A 19915-nucleotide genomic window follows, 5' to 3' on the forward strand; every position below is an offset into this window, starting at 1 on the left:
CTTATTCGTGAGCCGTTAGTTAGGGGTGTGTGTGTGTGAGCGTGCGTGTGTGTCTGTGAAGAACCACTCCAACATAGAGGTCGATTGTGTAAGCCAGTGAACCAGAGTGCTGGCAAACCAATTTTGAGAGCTTGTAAAACACCAAATTCCTTCTCTCTGAGGTAGCTTTTCCAAACCAGGTTAGCGTGCGGCACGTTGGAAATCTAACTGAACTGATTTTCCCAAATAAAAGTGACGCATTATCGAAATGGTAATTAATGAGACTTTAACAATCTCTTGCTGTTTGTAAACGAACAGTGAAAGTATTGTTCAACTTAGGACTAAGAGATGACTAAGTGCTTATTTGCCTTGCTTTTCTCTGTGCATGTTATATCTAGCCTACAAAGGCTAAGCTGTTAATCATTAAATACAGAACAAGGAAAAAAATCTATGTTGGATAGCCAAGTTTCTAATGTTTGGGAACATTAATCACTCAAATGCATCAACTTGGAGTTTGTTGTAGACTTTGTATCGACTTTGTATCATGAATATTTGGGCCCCCCTCAAAAAAAAACTAAACGATCTACAGTGGTAGAGAGCACTGCTTTAATCACCTCCCTTACATGCCTTTCTACTTTTTCCTCTAAAGGAAGCAGCACTGTAAACAAATGGTCAGGAATTACATTTAAACATGCACATTAGTCATTAGTATGCCATTACGTTTAGGTTTTATTTTTGTACTTTACAAGTGGACTTGGATGCTTAAGAATTCCATAAATTTTGCTCTCACGCATCAAAAAGTAACAGTTTTAAAGTAGTTTTAAAGCACATTTTATTTTACGACGTATGATTTCTAATACACTTCAAGGATCTGCTCATTGCATTAAATCTACTTTACTCTTGTGTTGGTATTTCTGGAATGTTATAGACTAAGATGGAATGGCAGATGGAACAGCCAGTAGCGTTTGAGATGTGCCACGCCTTCACCGAATCTTTACAAACCTGATACTAGCTTGGCAGACTAGCGAAACATGGAGAACGCTGAAGAGATTAGCACAAGACTTTTACTTTCTCTTACTAAAATACATCGTCAAGGTTTCTCAGACAGGATCACATTCTCGGCTCAGTCTGAGTATGCAACATATTCCAGCGTTGCAGATCCCCAAGTTAGTAAAACACCTCTGAAGCCCAGCATGCATATTCCTTATTTTTCCATAAACATGATGGAAAATGTTGGTTTGTGCGGGGAGTGATTTATAGGTTGTTGTAGCTCTGTAAAAAATTGCATTCGGTGCTGTATGTGAAGGAAAGTAACTAGGTGCTGTGTGAAAATTACACTGCTAGTCAAATGTTTTTGAACTCCTTCAGTTTAATCACTATTATAGCCATAGACGAGCAAAAGGATGGATAATGAAAGAAAGAACAAACATTTCATCAATCCCAAAGGGAAATTCGCAGTTTATTTGTTAGGCTCTTCAAAAGCTTTTGACTGGCGCTGTTTGTGACTGTTTGTGAAGAAACGTAATAATGTGTTGAAAAGAGAGACTGAGCATGTGGATGTGTTACAGCGTCCACCCCCAGCGCTTGCCGAGCAACGGGCAGAGGCCTGCAGCCCCGAGGAGTGCGTGTACGCCAAGTGGCCGACTTCAAGGTGGACACAAGAAACGCAGGAAGTGGCGACCTAAAGGTCACAGTAAAGGGTCCTAGTAAGCATCTTGTTCAAATATTCTTTCTTAGCATTACTTTTACTCTCTCAAGACGTTAAAAAAAAACATGATTTTGAGTCCAAATATGAACTGTATAAATGTCTGCATTGAGAGCCTGGTTGAGCTCGGAGCTCCTGTGACTGCTTTAGCTGCAAGTTCTCAGTGTGAACACGAAATGTGACCTGACTCATACAAGACCAGGCCAGGGTGGAGGATGTTCCCCGGCCATCGCCAGGTTCTCATTCCCAGATGACGTTATTCTAGCTGAGTAAGACGGCTTTATGCCAGGATGGTTATTAATGACTGGTCTACATGTCGCTGCAGCGTTTCTAACTAAAATGGATACTTGTTATAATTATGCTACGTCTGGTAGTTGAGGCTGTTCACAATGACTGGCACGTTTGTTATTACCTTTTTTTTGTTTGGCTGAAGATGCTTCAGATATTACAGATTATTTCCAGATATTACAGAAGTTTATTCTCTCTTGTAGAAGGCCTAGATGAGCAGGTGAAACTGAAGGAAGCCATGGACGGCGTCTATGCCTACGAGTACTATCCAAATGAACAGGGCAAGTACACAGTGAGCATCACATGGGGTGGCCAGCACATTCCCAAGAGGTGAGTTTCCACAGAGCAGGCTACTTGTGGTGTCTGTGGTAGGGCAAGGTAGGTAGGGGCATGACATTAGATCATCTTTTCCAGTGTGTGTGGGTCTAGGCTTGGAGAAACAGTCCCACAGGGAACTCTCACATACACTGCGTCTGTGTGTGTTCACCTTTGGCATGTGGGTTAATGTAGATAAATTTTACAGCGCTTGTTCTCCATTTATAGTTTATTAGTTTTCTTTTCCTGACAACTGTGGTGTGTTGTGAAAGCTTCTGTGCTTCTTTCATGCTGCTAGGACATGTGCTGACATTCCGATAAAAAGAAGAGCATTTACTAGGCAGGAAGGTATTTTCCATGAGATCACAACCTAAAAATTTGATGGCATCTCTGAGAAGGAAGTGTGTGTGGGTGGCCTAGGGCATCAGCCTGGTATTTGCTCACAAATATACTGGTTGTGTTATTGAGCTGATATGATGTGTGTGGTGATCTCATACATGGCTGCTACCCAGAGCTCTAACTGCTGCCCCACAGGAACATGCTGAAATGCTGTAGTGAGAGAGAGGGAATAGGGGAGGCTGAATTAATACAATTGGCCTCTGTTCACCTGGACCTTCCTCGCTTTCACACTTAGACGCCCGTCAGCCGTGCAGCTCGGTTATCGCTACCGTGTTAAACATTCACCCTGCGGTCGTGACCTCTGTTAGAACCATGCTGCTAGAATCTGTGTCTTCTGCTGAACATCATTGTTGTGTTTGTGTACAATGCAAGTAATCTTGAATCTTGTATATGTGAAATTTTTGACTCTGGACTCTCTGCTGTTGGTTTAGTCCTTTTGAGGTTCTGGTCGGCCCTGAAGCTGGACCGCAGAAGATCCGAGCTTGGGGCCCGGGTCTGGAGGGAGGCGTTGTGGGAAAGTCTGCTGACTTTGTGGTCGAGTCTGTTGGCACAGACGTGGGAGTGCTGGGTGAGTTTTATGGCCTCTGGTCATTTGGAGTAAAAGACATTTTAGAGGATTGGATGTTGGGTTAAATTACATCACTAACTTTTAAAGAGTTTAACTTCTGGCTTTCCAGATTCAAATTATGAACATATTAAAGCTAGCCTTTTGTGCCTTTCGTGCAGGCTTTGCCATCGAAGGCCCATCTCAGGCCCGGATCGAGTGTGAGGATCAGAATGACGGATCCTGTGACGTCAGGTATTGGCCCACGGAGCCTGGGGAGTATGCTGTCCATATTATGTGTGATGATGAGGACATCGAAGAGAGTCCGTTCATGGCTTACATCGTTCCTGACAACAAAGCAAGCAGTCCTGACCAGGTACAAGCTTATGGCAAGACTTGATTAGTACCACTTTCCAAACACATGCTTTATAATATTACGTTATTCTTATGTCCAGCACTGTAGATGATTCCAAAATGAGAAAGCTGTATAGCATTCTGGAAACCTTTTTCTTCCGTTTCTTCTAGATTTGCAATAGTTATTTGAAACTTATGAGCTAGTATCATATTAGATATTATATTGATTCCAAACTTTCAGGTTGTAGTGTGCATTATTATTCCTAATCAATTCAGGTTAAAGCCTATGGTCCAGGCCTGGAGAAGACTGGTTGTATCATCAACAAGCCTGCAGAGTTCACAGTCGAGGCCAAAGATGCTGGAAAGGGTCCTCTGAAAATCCTTGCCCAGGTGAGTCCAACATCTGAGCTTTGTAATTCCCACATATCATTCAAATCCGCCTTAGATTCAACATATTAGTATATATGCACAGTTTAATAGTGTCCTAAAGCTTTGGATCGTTGTCTTCACCTGTCTTGTTCTGTCGACGTCCCAGAATGCTGACGGCGAGCCCATCGACGTGAAGGTGAAAAGTAAAGGAGACGGGGTGTACTCCTGCTCCTACACCCCCACCTCCCCCGTCAAACATACGGTGGCGGTCACCTGGGGAGGGATGAACGTTCCCAGCAGCCCTTTCAGGGTAAGCCCTCCCGAGCCCCAGAGCTCCACAGTTCCCACTCCCACTAACACCTCGGCCACTAACCTCTCTGCTGAGATCACTAACCTAACGGAGTGTAAGGTGCCAGAGGTGAAGGCTAACCCTGTGGCGTCCGAGCTGATCGAATTGGACGGGCCAACGGAGCCTTACATCCCGAAACGCAAACCTGTTATTATTATTACCACCTACGTTAAGGAGTGTCACTCTGTTTCTATGCTCTAATTTGTTTTGAGGCTGCTACGTGGAGTAAAAAATTCACTTTTGCTAACAATTGTATTAATGAACAAAATTGAATTGATTTTATTTCAGAAAATTTAATTGATTTTTTAAATTATTTTTGTTATTCATTAATATTTTAACAAATCTTGCTTTGTTTACAAAATGAATTGAATCTTCAGTATTTTTACAGTTTTGTCTGACTAACAATTTGCATTTGTGTAGTCTAGTTGTTCCTTTTATTTTTATTAATTTAAATCATTTCTTATTTAAACTAATTATTTCAAATAGAATTGTAATTTCTATACACATTTCACTTGATTTAATGTCATTCTTTGACATTGTTTGATTTGCTTGTAATGGAATGTCAAAGAAGTGTTTAAAACTACGTAAAGATTTCACAGAATGTAATGCTGTAATGTGAGATCACGTTATTTTCAAATGTCATGCCCGTACATCTGACTGAAACTTTAAAGGGTCTTTGAGCATCTGATCATACCAATATCATCAGTATAAATGAATTGAGAATTTTTTTGTATAATCATAAGGAGGAAGAACTTTTGGAATTAAAATGCACTTTTTTCAGAAACTTGTTAATGACTGAACTATTAATTGTGAATTTAATATTTGTATACTTAAAATAAATTTTAATGCAAGGCACATTTCAGTATTTGCATCTCATTGTTTCATTCATGTGTCAAATGGAAAAGCAAATATTTTGATTTTTTTGTGTGTGTGTGTGTGTGTGTTTTGGGTTCTGTATAATCAGGTGCACATTGCGTTTAAAAGGAGCAATAGGTAGCAATATTTAGGCTCATGGAAGGCAAACATGTGAACGTTCCATAGTGCTTTTACACAGGCTTGCAAAATGTTCCACAATACAAGGCTGCTCTATGCGTCAGTGGAAATGCCTTTGTTTTCTGCAGTTGAAGTTCATATCCTGTTTCCTACACAGAATTGTAATCAGGAGAAGTGGAAAATGCAGCTTATTGCTCCTTTAATGTTATATTGGTATAATGGTACATAATTATTTAAATAATTATATGCTTGTATACATTCCAGCTTTATTTTAAATTTAATTTCAACAAAATTGTGCCTTAGGTTCAGGTTGGAAAGGGCAGTCACCCTCACAAGGTGAAAGTGTTTGGTCCAGGAGTGGAGAGGACTGGCCTAAAAGCTCACGAGCCCACACACTTCACTGTGGATTGCACAGAAGCTGGGGAAGGTAACACACACACACACACACACGCACACGCATATGGCATTTTATGCTTTATTTTAAGCACTTTTATCATTGAATGTCCTTTTTTCATGCTGTAGGTGATGTCAGTGTGGGTATCAAGTGTGATGCCAACATCATCAGTGATAAAGAAGAAGACGTTGACTTTGATATCATTCCCAATGCCAATGACACCATTACAGTGAAGTACATCCCACCAGGAGCTGGACGCCTCACCATCAAAGTCCTTTTCACAGATCAAGTGAGTGAGATCACTGATTAGATCACTGGCTTTAAGATAACCTTTGAACCTGGAATTGAATTATTATTATTATTTTTTTGTACAATGTAGGAAATTCCTACGAGTCCGTTCCGTGTCAAAGTGGATCCTTCACATGATGCATCCAAAGTTAAGGCAGAGGGTCCTGGGCTCGCTCGAGCAGGTTAGTGTTTGCGTGTCCACTTTGCATTTTAAGTCTTATTCATTTTAATTCTAGTGCTGTTTAAGAGTCTTGTATTCTTTCTGCAGGCGTGGAGAGTGGAAGGCCCACTCATTTCACTGTTTACACCAAAGGAGCAGGCAAAGCACCACTGGACGTGCAGTTCTCTGGTCCAAACAGGGGCCAGCCTGTCCAAAACTTTGAGATCATCGACAACTATGATTATTCCTACACTGTTAAATACTTGCCGGTCCAACAGGTATTATCTTTTTCCTCGTTCAGTGAATGTCCCAGGTACATTTTTCACGTATACATTAATAGAATGTATATTTATATACATATGATATCTCCATTTTTGTGCTCCAACAGGGTGAAATGGTGATAATTGTGACTTTTGGAGGTGACCCCATCTCTAAAAGCCCCTTTGCAGTGGGAGTGGCAGCACCGCTCGACCTCAACAAGATTGAAGTCGATGGCCTGGAAAGCAGTGAGTTTTCTTACTGGCACATGCACGTGGCTTTGTGGTGCTTAATAAATTATTTACGGCAAGCTCCGCTGCCAGGGCTGTGGTGTCTTATACAGAGTGTTGTGCTCTGTTATGTAACTTTCACTGCGTACTTGTGCTTAAAAAGGTTTTGTTTCCTGCATCGGAAAAGTTTTATTATTTGGTTTTTGGAGGAAATGTAACCACTGGGTCTTAAAATGAAGTAATATTTTATATCAACAGGCTTCAGTAGTTTGACGTTGATGTAAATTATTTTTTAGAAATTATTAATTCTGACTGTTTCAGGAGTGGAGGTCGGCCAGGATCAGGAATTTGCAGTGTGCACTAAGGAAGCAGGTGGTCAGGGCAAACTGGAAGCTCGGATTACCAGCCCAACAGGCAAGTCTGTGCCGTGTGTAGTGGAGCCGCAGCTCGGTAAAGAAGCCAGCCTCGTAAAATACATCCCAAAAGAGGAAGGTGCCCACGCTGTCGAGGTCCTCTATGATAGCAACCCAGTGCCAGGGAGCCCCTTCGCTGTGGACGCCATGTTGCCTCCTGATCCCAGCAAGGTGAATTATTTTTATTTGCTCCCACATGATTGGAAAAATCTGAAATTTGACTAATCTTGTTATGCGCAGGTCTGTGGTGCTACGTACTTAATATTACAAATAGGCTGCTGATATTGTATCAATGATCTCTTTAACATATCTTTTGTGATTTTTATAACAATTACTCAGTATTTACAGTCATCAGTGTACCACAGTACTAGTACTTGAACTACATTGTATCTACTCGTATTATGTGCAATCTAAATTGTTTTGTAGCATCTTTTCCCCACATATATGCAACTATCTTTTTATGTTGTGGTCTTTTAAGTCGTCTCTGTACATGGTTATGTTAGCTGTAGGAGCATGTTACTGTAGCATAAGAATTTCATCGTTTTGTATACTTGCATTGAGATAGCTACTAGTTAATGCGTGGGTGTTCTTTTACAGGTCAAAGCTTACGGGCCAGGGCTGAAAGGAGGTTTGGTCGGGAATCCTGCGGAATTTATAATCGACACCAATGGAGCTGGAACAGGTGGGCTTGGCCTGACTGTAGAGGGTCCAACCGAAGCCAAAATCGAGTGTTCGGACAACGGTGACTGCACATGCTCCGTGTCCTACCTTCCTACCGAGCCTGGCGAATACCTTGTTAACATCCTCTTTGAAAACGTCCACATACCTGGATCTCCTTTCCACGCTGACATCGAGTACCCCTTCGACCCCACAAAGGTCGTGGCATCAGGTTCAGGCCTGAAGCGTGGTAAAGTGGGCGAGACCAGCGTGCTCAACGTGGACTGCGCCAAAGCCGGGCCTGGACAGTTGACACTGGAGGCTGTGTCTGATGCAGGCTCCAAGGCTAAGACTGAAGTGCTGGACAACAAGGATGGCACTTACACAGTGACCTACGTGCCACTGACAGCAGGCATGTACACTCTGCTGCTGAAGTATGGAGGGACGACCGTCCCAAACTTCCCTGCCAAAGTGGTGGTGGATCCAGCCATCGACACCAGCAAGGTGAAGGTGTTTGGACCAGGAGTGGCTGGAGAAGGTATGCAAGGGTTGAATTTTCATGTTTGAATCTGATTCTTTCCCATGCTTTGGATTGCTTTTCAAAATCTCAATGTTTTCCTGGTTCCCATGGCATCTTATTTAGACTTGCCTTTTATTATAGACATGTCAGAACATCTCCGTGCCTCATTATACTTTGGATGACCTCATCTTGAGCTTAAAGGGGGGGCACTTAATCCAAAAAAAAAAAAAAATCTCTGTGAAAGATGACTATTATCCTTCAAAGCGTAAGGCTGACGATGACACTTTTATGAAGATGAATTGCCTTTTTGAATAGACAGTTATCCTTTGTGGGTGGGGCTCTTGCCTGTTTCTCTTTTAACTCGTTCCTTTATACATCATTTGGCTTAGAGTTGAGCATTTTCACTTTATCACCCTGCAGGCGTCTTCAGGGAGGCTACCACTGACTTCACCGTCGATGCTCGGGCTTTGACGAAAGTGGGAGGGCAGCACATTAAAGCTCAGATTAAGAACCCATCCGGTGCTGCCACAGACTGCACCATTGCCGACCAGGGCGATGGCACTTACAAAGTGGAGTATACTCCGTTTGAGAATGGTACAGCCCAAAGCATTACATTGTACTCTCTTATTATTGGTCAGAATATATTCCACCTTGCCATGTTTTTATGTTCAGAGCCGTTAAAGATAATGTAGAGTTGTTAGTAGGTATTTTTTTTATTTTAGTAAGGTCATTATGTACTTTTAGGTGTTCATGCTGTGGAGGTGCTCTATGATGAGACTCCTCTGCTTAAGAGCCCCTTCCAGGTAGCAGTGAGTGAGGGTTGTGATCCCACTCGAGTTCTGGCTGAAGGCCCTGGATTGGAGGAAGCGCTAACTGACAAACCTAACAAGTTCTCAATAATCACAAGGTACCACACCCTTTTTTTTTTTTTTTGATCTCACAAACTGCTGCTTTAAGTTTGTATCTCACTGTTGCTAGATCCAAACTTAAAGCAGCAGTATGTGAGAGAGAGAGGAAAAAAAAAATCACTGTCATGTTAACAATCTTTGAATTAATTCAATTGTTGTACAAACACTAAGAAATTACAAAACTCAAATGAAAATGTACAAGATCCAATTAGAGAGCAGTTAAGCTCTGACATTGTGTCTGATTACACAGAGGAGCTGGTATCGGTGGCCTGGGCATCACGGTCGAGGGCCCGTCCGAGTCCAAGATGTCCTGCAAAGACAACAAGGACGGTAGCTGCGATGTGGAGTACACTCCTTATGCTCCTGGACTTTATGATGTGAACATTACATATGGAGGACAGCACATTCCAGGTACATATGGTCATGTAGTGGACTGGTGTCAGATTTTTGTAAGGCTCACAAACCACATGTGGTATTAGCACCGTAACTGTAGCGTTCCTTTAAATACTAAAATATAAACAGAACCTTGTGTAAAGTACAGTGTGTTCGTATAGGGGGAAAATGCACTTGCGTATAATTTAGGATGTATGTTGATTGTATGATTTGAACACCCACATACTGGACGTTCACACAATCAAACATGATGGACGAGTATTTTGTTGGGTACCGTACAAAGAAATTAAAAAGTCTCAATTTTCTTTTTTTTGCAAGCTTGAATGTGACCAACAAACCTTTCGACAAACAGAATCTCGTTAACTTTAGGTGTTATTGAATGCACATATATTATTACATACTCCCTGGAAGCCCCGCCCCTTTCCGCCAATCTCATAATGTTTGGCCAGTGCCCTTGTCTTGACTTGATTTTCCTGCTTGAACGATGTGCTGACACGACATGCTCACTTACCTGTTAAGCTAAATAGATGTGTTTACTTTGTTTATAGTCTATTCTCAGCACCGGGGAACATATCACTTAGGAAATCTCTTTTAGTTTTTGATATTTAGCTTATGTCATTTTTATTCCCATTTCAGGAAGTCCATTTAGAGTGCCAGTAAAGGATGTGGTGGACTCCAGTAAAGTGAAGCTCTCGGGGCCTGGAGTGGGTTCAGGCATTCGTGCCAAGATCCCTCAGACCTTCACTGTGGACTGCAGCAAGGCTGGAACAGCACCACTCTCTGTAGCTGTAACTGGCCCTAAAGGTGAGACGCTCTTTTGTACTGTAAAAAAAAAAAAAAGCATATTGAAGAAAACATATTGTACATGGAGTATAGAATGACCTGTATGATTTATGAGTAAAGCCTGATTAGACATCTGTAATTTATTTAATCATTGCTTCCATTCAGGCGTGGCTGAGCCGGTTCACGTAAAGGATAACGGAGACGGAACACACACCGTAGCCTACACACCCTCTGTGGAAGGACCTTACTCTGTAGCAGTCAAATACGCTGAGGAAGAGATTCCACGCAGGTAGCGTGACAAACCAGCACTTTTCCAAAACTTTGATTAAGTATGTAATAGCTTGTAATCTGTAAAGACCATCCACACTGCCCTTTTTCAGCCCATTTAAACTGCGTGTCCTGCCCACACACGATGCCAGTAAGGTTCGTGCCAGCGGGCCAGGACTGACTACAAGCCTGCCTGCCAGCCTGCCTGTGGAGTTCACCATCGATGCCAAGGATGCAGGAGAGGGCCAGCTATCAGTCGAGATAACGGTGAGTAAGTCCCAGTGTGGGGAAAACCACTAATCCTAATACACAGTTTGAATAAAAGGCCGAGTTTTCTGCTGCGATGTACATGTTGTATATAGGCACTGATTTTAAAATATTTACATTTATTAAACATTTATCATCAGATTTTTGCTATTTACAACTGTCTACAAGTATAGAAGTGTACGTGATCTCTTTTGTAAACGTGGCCGGCCACTCGGCATGGGTGACATGAGAAAAATATCATATCTCAATTTTTGAAAGCGTTGATATGTCACGGTATTGCTCACAAACTTCCATTAATATCGTAGTGCTGTTTTTTAATTTTTTTTTTATTTTACATTTTAAAAATATACATTTTAATTGATAGAAAAAAAACCCTAAATATTCAGTACTGAAAAGGTGAAAAATAAAAATCGATAAAACTTTAAAGATTAGGTATAAAGTTTTTCCATCACATCAGCTTTCAATCAGGTTGTAATTATTTTTGTTTAAAGTTAATAAAAAAGATCACAGTATTCACGATATCACAGAAAAGCATGTTGTAATCACTATTTTATCCTATCTATCTATCTATCTGTTTGTTTATAAGATATAGCCACTGGATAGTAAATTACAGTACAGTTAACGGTAAGTAAACATGGTTGGCTGTTTGAAATGTCAGTCACGGTTGGCCATGTTTAGTGTACCACAACAAAAGTACCCGACTCTCTAGAGAAAGCCAAAAGGTCTGACTTTTTAAGAGTAATTGAAATGAAAAGCTTCAAATAGACTAAACTAATTTACGGTAGATTTAGATTTACTCTAACACTAATCGCTTTTAGACTACCACATGTTGTGGACTCGCAGTGTTGTGTGTTCATCTCCATTTGTGCTGATTAATCTCCTCTTGACTTGTTTTGAGAAATGACCACGTTGCTCATCCATTTTTACCATTAGAGAGCTCATACAACACTTTCCCACTTAATTCCATGTCTCCTCTAGGTCCAAAAACATGTCTAGGGATTAGTGTAATAGACCAGTAGTAAGAGAAATGGATGTCTTGTTAAAGCCAAGTGCAGTCCCTTAAGCAGTTGTGTTTGAATAATTTCCACTAGAAAAATTGGCCTCTCACCCCTCCTTTTTCACTGTCTGGAAAGTGATGAAGCACTACTGCATGATTATAGAGGATGTAATCTAGCCAAAGCTGCATTCGTGTCCTTGTTTATGAACTTGTGCTGAGCTCAGTTCATGGCTAGACCTCTGTGCTTCTTGGCTCGAGGAATCGTCTCGCTTCTCTGTGAATTTTCTCCTGATCTGTTTGTGCTCCTGATGCCACTCTTCTCTTGACAGTATGAGCATAGACAGATTTGTTCTGATTTGAATCTTCAGGACAAAGATGGAAAACTGAAGAAGATCAGCGTTCAGGATAACCAGGACGGGACGTACACGGTGTCCTACGTGCCGGATAAAGTGGGCCGGTACACCATCGTCATCAAATATGGAGGCGACGAGATTCCGACTTCACCGTATAGAGTGCGGGCGACTGCTACAGGCGATGCTAGCAAGTGCACAGTCACTGGTGAGCCTAAACCTCAGCAAAAGACAGAGAATACTGCATTTTTCAAAATGATAGACAATACATCCTTAAATGTGCCATAACCTGGGTTCTCAATGCAGCGTGTAAATAATAGTCATGTAACGAGATTCTTTCCATTTTATGCTCATCAGCATGTTTCCAGCAGTTTTCTCAGCACAGACTAAACGCCTGATTCTCATTTTGCAGGCCCTGGCATCGGGCCTACCATCGGCATCGGAGAAGAGGTGGGCTTTGTGGTGAACACAAAAGGCGCAGGGAAAGGGAAGGTCTCGTGCATCGTTGTCACACCTGATGGGACCGAGGTGGAGGCAGAGGTCATCGAGAACGAGGATGGTACCTTCGACATCTTCTACACCGCGCCAAAGCCGGGAACCTACGTCATCTACGTGCGATTCGGTGGAGAAAATATCCCTCACAGCCCTTTCAAAGTCATGGTGAGGATCAGCTACAAATAGCAGCATGTCCCTCTAGATAGAACATGTGTGGAAACTGGATTTGTGCGAAGAGACACAACGGAAAACATCTGGAAACATCTGGTTAGAAACATAGTAGTCAGTTTATATAGAGATGAGTACACAAGTGACAGCAGTAAAAGCGTATGATAATACATGCATTTAGAAATGTTTAATTCTTTTGAATTTTACGGCTTCAAAAACATTTTATATTGATTTAACTCTAGTATCAAGTTACGGAGTGTAAATCCTTTAAGAAATGAATCTTTAATCAAATTGCACTGGTCTCTAGGCCCTGCATTTAAACATGAAAATGTGAATCGAAAAGACATTATCCAGACTCTAAGAACTTGTTTTAATACAGTAAGACTCCTGTATGATTCTAGCAGATTTGCCAACAGAATAGCCAGAATCCAGATGTGCCAACACCTACAGTTTAGCCACAGCTTTTTTGATTTTTGACCCCTTACTAAGGTGATACCTTACACCTGAAGAGCTGCTTTTTTTCAGCTAAAGTTAGACCAAATGTAAGTAAAATACTACTGCTGGAAAAGTGATTTCCCTGAAAGGGAAAGGACATGGAACATGAAAGACAGGCATTTGCATCTGATAATGCTTACTTTCGCTTCCTGAATGCTTTAACTTGTGAATTCTTTTACCTCTGACTTGTGAGCCAATAGAAAGCAAGAAGGCGGACTGTTGGTCATTTTATTTTTATTTATTTATTTATTTATTTATTTTAAAAAATGGAGCAGCTGCTTATTATTAAGTAGCTTCACATCAGACATTTGTCTGCGTTTTCTTGCTCTTGCTTGGTGCACATCTGGGGAAAAAATAATAGTCGGCCTCATCCACTGACATGCGCTAGAGTTTTGTGGTGAAATCCAGCTGCTTGCTAGGATTTTCATGTTAGCAATGTTGGCACCTCTGCAGAATGTTGGAGTATTCAGGTATTTGCGTACGTGCATTTTTTCCCTGTCGAGTATTTTTGTCATAATGACCAAAAACCAAAATCACCAATTTATACTGACAGTAAAATTGCTGTCTCATTTCACAGTATGTGTGGTGTTCTTATTCCAAAGTGCTGTGTGTGTGTGTGTGTGTGTGTGTGTGTGTGTGTGTGTGTGTGTGTGTGTGTGTGTGTGTGTGTGTGTGTGTGTGTGTGTGTGTGTGTATGTGTGTGTATGTGTGTGTGTGTGTGTGTATGTGTGTGTGTATGTGTGTGTGTATGTGTGTGTGTATGTGTGTGTGTATGTGTGTGTGTATGTATGTGTGTATGTATGTGTGTGTGTATGTGTGTGTGTGTGTGTGTGTGTGTGTGTGTGTGTGTGTGTGTGTGTGTGTGTGTGTGTGTGTGTACTGTATGTGTGTGTAACCTGCGCTCTCATTCCCCAGGCTACTGATGAGGCTCCTTTGCTGCAGCAGCAGTCAGTCCAGCAGAATCAAGTCGCTCCAGGCGCCGGCTTCCAGCCCTGGGTACACACACTCCACACTCCCTCGTCCCTCTTATCCATCTCTCATCCCTCCTTTACACAGCCTGTGCCAGCTAGGGGAGCCCTGAATGCACTACTGCCATCACCGCTTCCTCTTTTCAGTCTGTGCGCTGACCTCCGGGCTGGCTAGATATGCACACTGTCATCTCTCTCTCCCTCTCTCTCTCTCTCTCTCTCTCTCTCTCTCTCTCTCTCATTCTCTGTCTGTCTGTCTGTGTGTTTGTCTTGGTCTTTCTTCCCATTACTCCTGTTCTCCTTTGTAATGGAAATGATTTTCATGCAGGTCTGCCTCGTTATGACATCGTTCTTTTCAGGAAATGGCTGTGTGTTCACGGCTCATCTCCTTTCCAATTCCTGAATCGAGACTCTGTTCTCTTCCATGGCTGAATTTCCTTGGAAACGACTGTGCTAGTACATTTCTTTCATGCTGGAGCCTGGGTCTTAGTTATGTTTGGAGAACAATCTGGGGTTTAGTAAAGCGTGGTCCAGATAGCAACTACAACTACAACCTACTTTAAAGATAACTTTATGTACATATTATTTACATATAAGCATTGGAAGTTTCTTTCATTTAGTCTTTTAACATTTTCCCTCCATTTAAACACCATGGTTAATGGTTAATCCATTCATGCTATGTCTCCTCTGAACTTTTAATCAACGGCATAACACCACAATTTTTACAATACTAGTGTCTGTCCAGCTAAGTTTTTATGGTTACAGGTGTTTTATCTGCTGCTTCACTCTTTCTCTCTTTTCAGAATCTTGTCATAACTGTTGCAGGTGTGCTGGGAGTTTGATTCACCATTTATGTGTCCAATGCATGTTTCTGCTGTGGCTGAATCACAGAACACATACCGTCCCCTCTCTTCCTGCTCTTCTGCAGTCCTTTCACTTTTTCAAACAGAGTTGCTGCTTTCTGAGAATGGAAATCTAATGAAAGACACTTGTTGATCTGGAGCCCGTCTATGAATCCTAAATGTCCCCTTGTTAATTACGTGTTTCTTCCCACACACAGGTCACGGACGGCACCTACATTCCGGTGAGCAGTATGAACGGCGCTGGCTTCCGGCCTTTCGACATGGTGATTCCCTTCACCTTAAGCAAGGGTGAAATCACAGGTAAAAAAACAAGTACAATTCCAGCCAAGCTAAATATTGGTGGTTTTTTTAATAAGCGTGTATCGGGATGTCCACATCAGAGCCTTATCTGATAGTTATAACGGATATCTATGTGTAGCATAGGGTTATATCCAGCTCGTGAAACATGCTTTTAATTTTAAGAAAAATTAAAATCTGTGCATTATTTACATTATAGCTCAGATATAATAACATATATTTTATATATAATGGCTATGTAAATGTAGATACTGGTATTGCCTCAGGTTGCATCTCACTTTAATGCAGTGCAATCGCATCACCCTTTAACGTTCGTATGAAAATCAAAAACTGGGATTTTAGTGCTTTATCTATGTGTCTCTTTGTTGCTCTATGCTACAATATATTCATCTCAGCTTAAATTTGTGGCCTCACTCCAAAAAGAAAAGGTTTACAACAAACCATCCTGAATACTTGGCAAAAAAAAACTGTAGCAGAGTTGATATACATATGGGGGGAAAAAGTGCCATTTGTCCAGCAAAACTAGTTTTCAGAACCTGAATCAGCACAGCTTCTGTAGTAGATCCTCCATTACAGCTTATTCAGTCACATGCATTTGTGTAAATTATTTTTATCTGAATGCAGCTCAATGGGCTAGGGACATGGCTAGGGACATGGCTAGGGACATGGCTAGGGACATGGCTAGGGACATGGCTAGGGACATGAGTACAGAAAGGGCTGAGTTTTCACAGACTTTCATCTTATTTACTCTCTCTGGTCTGATTTGTAAACTGACGACTTATTTAAAAAAAAAAATGTGGATGACTAAAACAGAATGTTTAGAGATGAAGGACCAAAGATGCATGTGTTTATTCTGCTCATGATGGATTCAAAACCGAGATCTCATCTGTTTAGGGTCAGTGTGGTAACAGGAGGAGCCACTATGAAACGAAACATAACCACTTTGATTTGTCTTATTTATAGCTATAAATTAATCATTAATGGTTAACTAGTAAAAGGTAACATTTTTCACTATTCATTCATCTTAGCTGCTTATGAGCTGCTTATCTGGACCTTTTCTTGTAAGCAATGAATTGAACCTTCACAAATTTTAGTTGAATATCCCTGTCCTAGGATCTTATTCTGGTGGACAGGCACAGACAAAAGTAGTGTTAAGCGATCTTGTTTTGGTTTGTCCTTCATATTTCGCTAGCTAGCTAGCTAAGGTACTGTGAATTAACTCTTTAGCTGAAGTTATATTCCTTGGCACTTCACACCTAAATGTATTTTTTTAAAGGCAATAAGTTAACATATAATGTACACTTTATGTTCATTTTGTTCCATCCCTAAAGTGTTCATTAGGATGAAGACCTCAAGAACACCTCCTTTTTTTTTTTTTTTTTTTTTTTTTTTTAAATAAATATAACTATATATGCCTTATTATGGTGTTAGTATTTAACACAGCTTTTCACATCCAGGCGAAGTTCACATGCCATCGGGCAAAACAGCTCAGCCTGAGATTATCGACAACAAGGACGGGACAGTCACTGTGAAATACGCTCCTACAGAGGCAGGACTGCACGAGATGCACATCAAATACAATGGCACCCACATACCAGGTAAGAGGGCGAGGGAGTGTCTCGGAGCTACAAATGTGCACTGAAGTCCATTTAAAATCCACCAGCATGCACAGAGAGGCATGCAGCTCTCACCAGCTGAGGATCAGTATCCTCCTTCATAATTAATTCCCTATCAGCTTTCTTCCCTCTGTCCTTCCTGTGAGCAGGCCCACAGCAAGCGTTGACATAGAAGTTGAAGGGAGTTGAAAAGCTTCACCTTTCATGATGTTTCTTGGAAAAGAAGTGGGGATGTGAAAACTAACTGTTCATAATGATTTATTTTGATATTGTGCAAAAATCTCCTGTATGACATCAAGCTTGGGGAATTCATGCAGCCTTGGTGTAGTATGGGAACTGTAGAGGCAGGCAAGGATCCTCATGCTGAGACTTGCACAAAAGCCAGCCGTGACATTATCCAGTCACTAATCCACATCTGTCAGCTGTCACAGCAGGTATTAAGTGTCATGCATTATGCTAGTATAGTGCATCAATTCAGTCCCGACAATAGAGTCAATAAGACAAGCCTTACCCATAGCCATGTTACCATATAAGGAAGTAGTCATGTTTGATTCACCGTTCCTCCATTTGCCCCAGGATAAAGGATGACTCAAGGCTAATTACACATGTGGATATCCTGTTCAGCATTAACAGTGCACCTATATAAAATGCCCATTGTCTATTGTTCACTCTGCTCAAATGCTACAAAGTGGATACACTGTACGGTTAATGTTTTTTCCTTTGCAGTGACTAAGAAACAAAAATTGTATTGTGCCAAGTCCTTTTGCAAGAAACTGTTCTGAAATCCAACAGAAGCCAGTAGAGTATTGCCTCACCTCTCTGTGTAATAGCTTGCACTCTTGAGCACTTCTTGTGCACATGTGAGAATGATTAATTAATAGTGACATGAAACACCTGCGCGTTTATTTGTTTGGTTTTTTCCAGCCTGTCATAGATCAGTGCCAACCTCCACAGTGTGTGTGTTTCCTCCACAGAGTCTCCTCTACAGTTCTACGTCAACAATGCTAATAGTCCCAATGTGACAGCGTACGGACCAGGCCTTGTTTATGGCATCGCTAACAAACCAGCTACTTTTACCATCTACACTGAGGATGCTGCAGAAGGTACACTACATTACTGTTTCTTTTTATTTGACAAATGATTGAATAAAAATTAATAAAGCTAATTAATAAGAAATTAAATAATAAAATACGATTTAAATATAAAAATAAAAATATAATCAAATAAAAAGTAAAATAACTTCAAATAAAGAAATCTGCTCATCATAGTTAGTTCATAATTTTAGTACTCTGGTTTAGTTCTTGAACTGATGAAGCTTCTGTGTAATGTTGGTGTAGGTGGCCTTGATTTGGCTGTTGAAGGTCCGTCAAAAGCAGAGATCAGCTGCACTGACAACAAGGATGGCACTTGTACGGTCACGTATCTTCCTACACTACCTGGAGATTACAACATTCTGGTGCGTTATAACGACAAGCACATAGCCGGCAGCCCCTTTACTGCCAGGATCACAGGTGAGGACCTCAGCTGCGTGTGTAGTAATGTACCGCTTTTATTCCCAATCACTCCATTTAGATGTAATTAAAATATCTTCTGTAAGTATCTTCTGTGTCTTATGTAATTAAATACATGGCTTACTTATCTCTGAGGTAGTGGCTGTTTTGGTTTTGTTTGCAGAGGACAACAAGAGGAGGTCTCAGGTGAAGCTGGGTTCGGCTGCTGACTTCGCACTGGACATCACAGAAACGGACCTCAGTCAGCTCACAGCCAGCATCAAAGCTCCCTCGGGACGTGACGAGCCCTGTCTCCTCAAGAGGCAGCCTAACAACCGCATCGGTATGAGGATCTCATAAGTTATTGTTCTAGAATGAAAATTCTGTTGGTTGCTATTTATTGTATAACATGGGTCGGAGTATAGATAGATTAAGATTTTTAGTTAATAGCGTTCTCATTTCCCCTTATACCTGCACTAAAGCTCTGCAAAAAAGACCACTTCAGACCACTCCCACACACTTCCTCTGTGCCTCGCTGCAATGTTGTATAATTAACTCAGTTGATCCAATTCTTCAAAATAGAAACAAAGTGTATTTGACAGCTACTATTAGTCCACCAAATATGCTGACTATACCTTTAAAATAAGACTTTTATTAACTGTTATTGTAAGTGTGGCATGTCTGTTGGTCCTGACCACCTGCTGCTGCCAACCTGAGAATGAAAATCACACCGACTTTTTTTTTTTTTTTCTTTCTTTTTCTTCTTCCCTTCCCCCCTCTACTTTAGTTAGATCCCATAGGATCCCAGTCACAGTGTCTGCCTTTACTCTGGACTACATGTTCCTGGTCCTTTTCTTTTTAATCTTTTTTTCTGTAATAGTATAATGGTACAGCTTATACTTCTCTTCTTTTTCTCTCCCAGGTATTTCTTTCATTCCCAGAGAGGTCGGGGAGCACTTGGTCAGCATTAAGAAGAACGGACGCCATGTTCCCAGCAGCCCTATCTCCATCATGGTGGTGCAGTCTGAGATCGGAGACGCCAGCAGGGTGAAAGTGTTCGGACCGGGCCTGGTAGAAGGACGCACGTTCCAGATGGCTGACTTTATAGTGGACACGAGAGATGCTGGTGAGATACGAGCGAATCTTGTCAGATCTGACCTACTTTGTTTTCTAATATTTTGTCACAGTCACTTGTGTTGTTTAAATCCTAAAAGAAGCCTCTTTGTCCTATTTTTTGGGGGTTTACATAAAGCATACAACACATACACATGGAGACACAATGTCAATGGGATTCGAGAAGTTTGTAGGAGCAGATTGTAAATCTGTCCTTTACAATAACAGAC

The 19915-nt window shown here is 41.2% G+C and overlaps 1 protein-coding gene across 3 annotated transcripts in view; it reads left to right on the top strand.

Moving 5' to 3' along the window:
* Nucleotides 1–19915, top strand: part of LOC113537897 (filamin-B) — a 69203-nt gene that overhangs the window by 35704 nt on the left and 13584 nt on the right. For 2 of the 3 annotated variants that reach the window (XM_053227206.1, XM_026932588.3), the window contains exons 8-35: nt 1548–1685; nt 2176–2302; nt 3118–3254; nt 3413–3606; nt 3861–3974; nt 4120–4263; nt 5599–5722; nt 5818–5978; nt 6069–6159; nt 6246–6415; nt 6526–6643; nt 6947–7209; nt 7636–8233; nt 8636–8809; nt 8960–9122; nt 9374–9534; nt 10153–10320; nt 10465–10588; nt 10680–10833; nt 12199–12388; nt 12593–12840; nt 14254–14334; nt 15367–15469; nt 16924–17064; nt 18057–18185; nt 18420–18593; nt 18757–18915; nt 19495–19698. In XM_053227206.1, the coding sequence (XP_053083181.1) occupies nt 1548–1685; nt 2176–2302; nt 3118–3254; nt 3413–3606; nt 3861–3974; nt 4120–4263; nt 5599–5722; nt 5818–5978; nt 6069–6159; nt 6246–6415; nt 6526–6643; nt 6947–7209; nt 7636–8233; nt 8636–8809; nt 8960–9122; nt 9374–9534; nt 10153–10320; nt 10465–10588; nt 10680–10833; nt 12199–12388; nt 12593–12840; nt 14254–14334; nt 15367–15469; nt 16924–17064; nt 18057–18185; nt 18420–18593; nt 18757–18915; nt 19495–19698 (4752 nt within the window). The remainder of the gene's footprint in view (nt 1–1547; nt 1686–2175; nt 2303–3117; nt 3255–3412; nt 3607–3860; nt 3975–4119; nt 4264–5598; nt 5723–5817; nt 5979–6068; nt 6160–6245; nt 6416–6525; nt 6644–6946; nt 7210–7635; nt 8234–8635; nt 8810–8959; nt 9123–9373; nt 9535–10152; nt 10321–10464; nt 10589–10679; nt 10834–12198; nt 12389–12592; nt 12841–14253; nt 14335–15366; nt 15470–16923; nt 17065–18056; nt 18186–18419; nt 18594–18756; nt 18916–19494; nt 19699–19915) is intronic. The other variant, XM_026932589.3, reaches the window with a different exon arrangement.

The sequence above is a fragment of the Pangasianodon hypophthalmus genome, chromosome 20 (genome assembly GCF_027358585.1).
Source record: "Pangasianodon hypophthalmus isolate fPanHyp1 chromosome 20, fPanHyp1.pri, whole genome shotgun sequence".
NCBI classification, from domain to species: Eukaryota; Metazoa; Chordata; class Actinopteri; order Siluriformes; family Pangasiidae; genus Pangasianodon; species Pangasianodon hypophthalmus.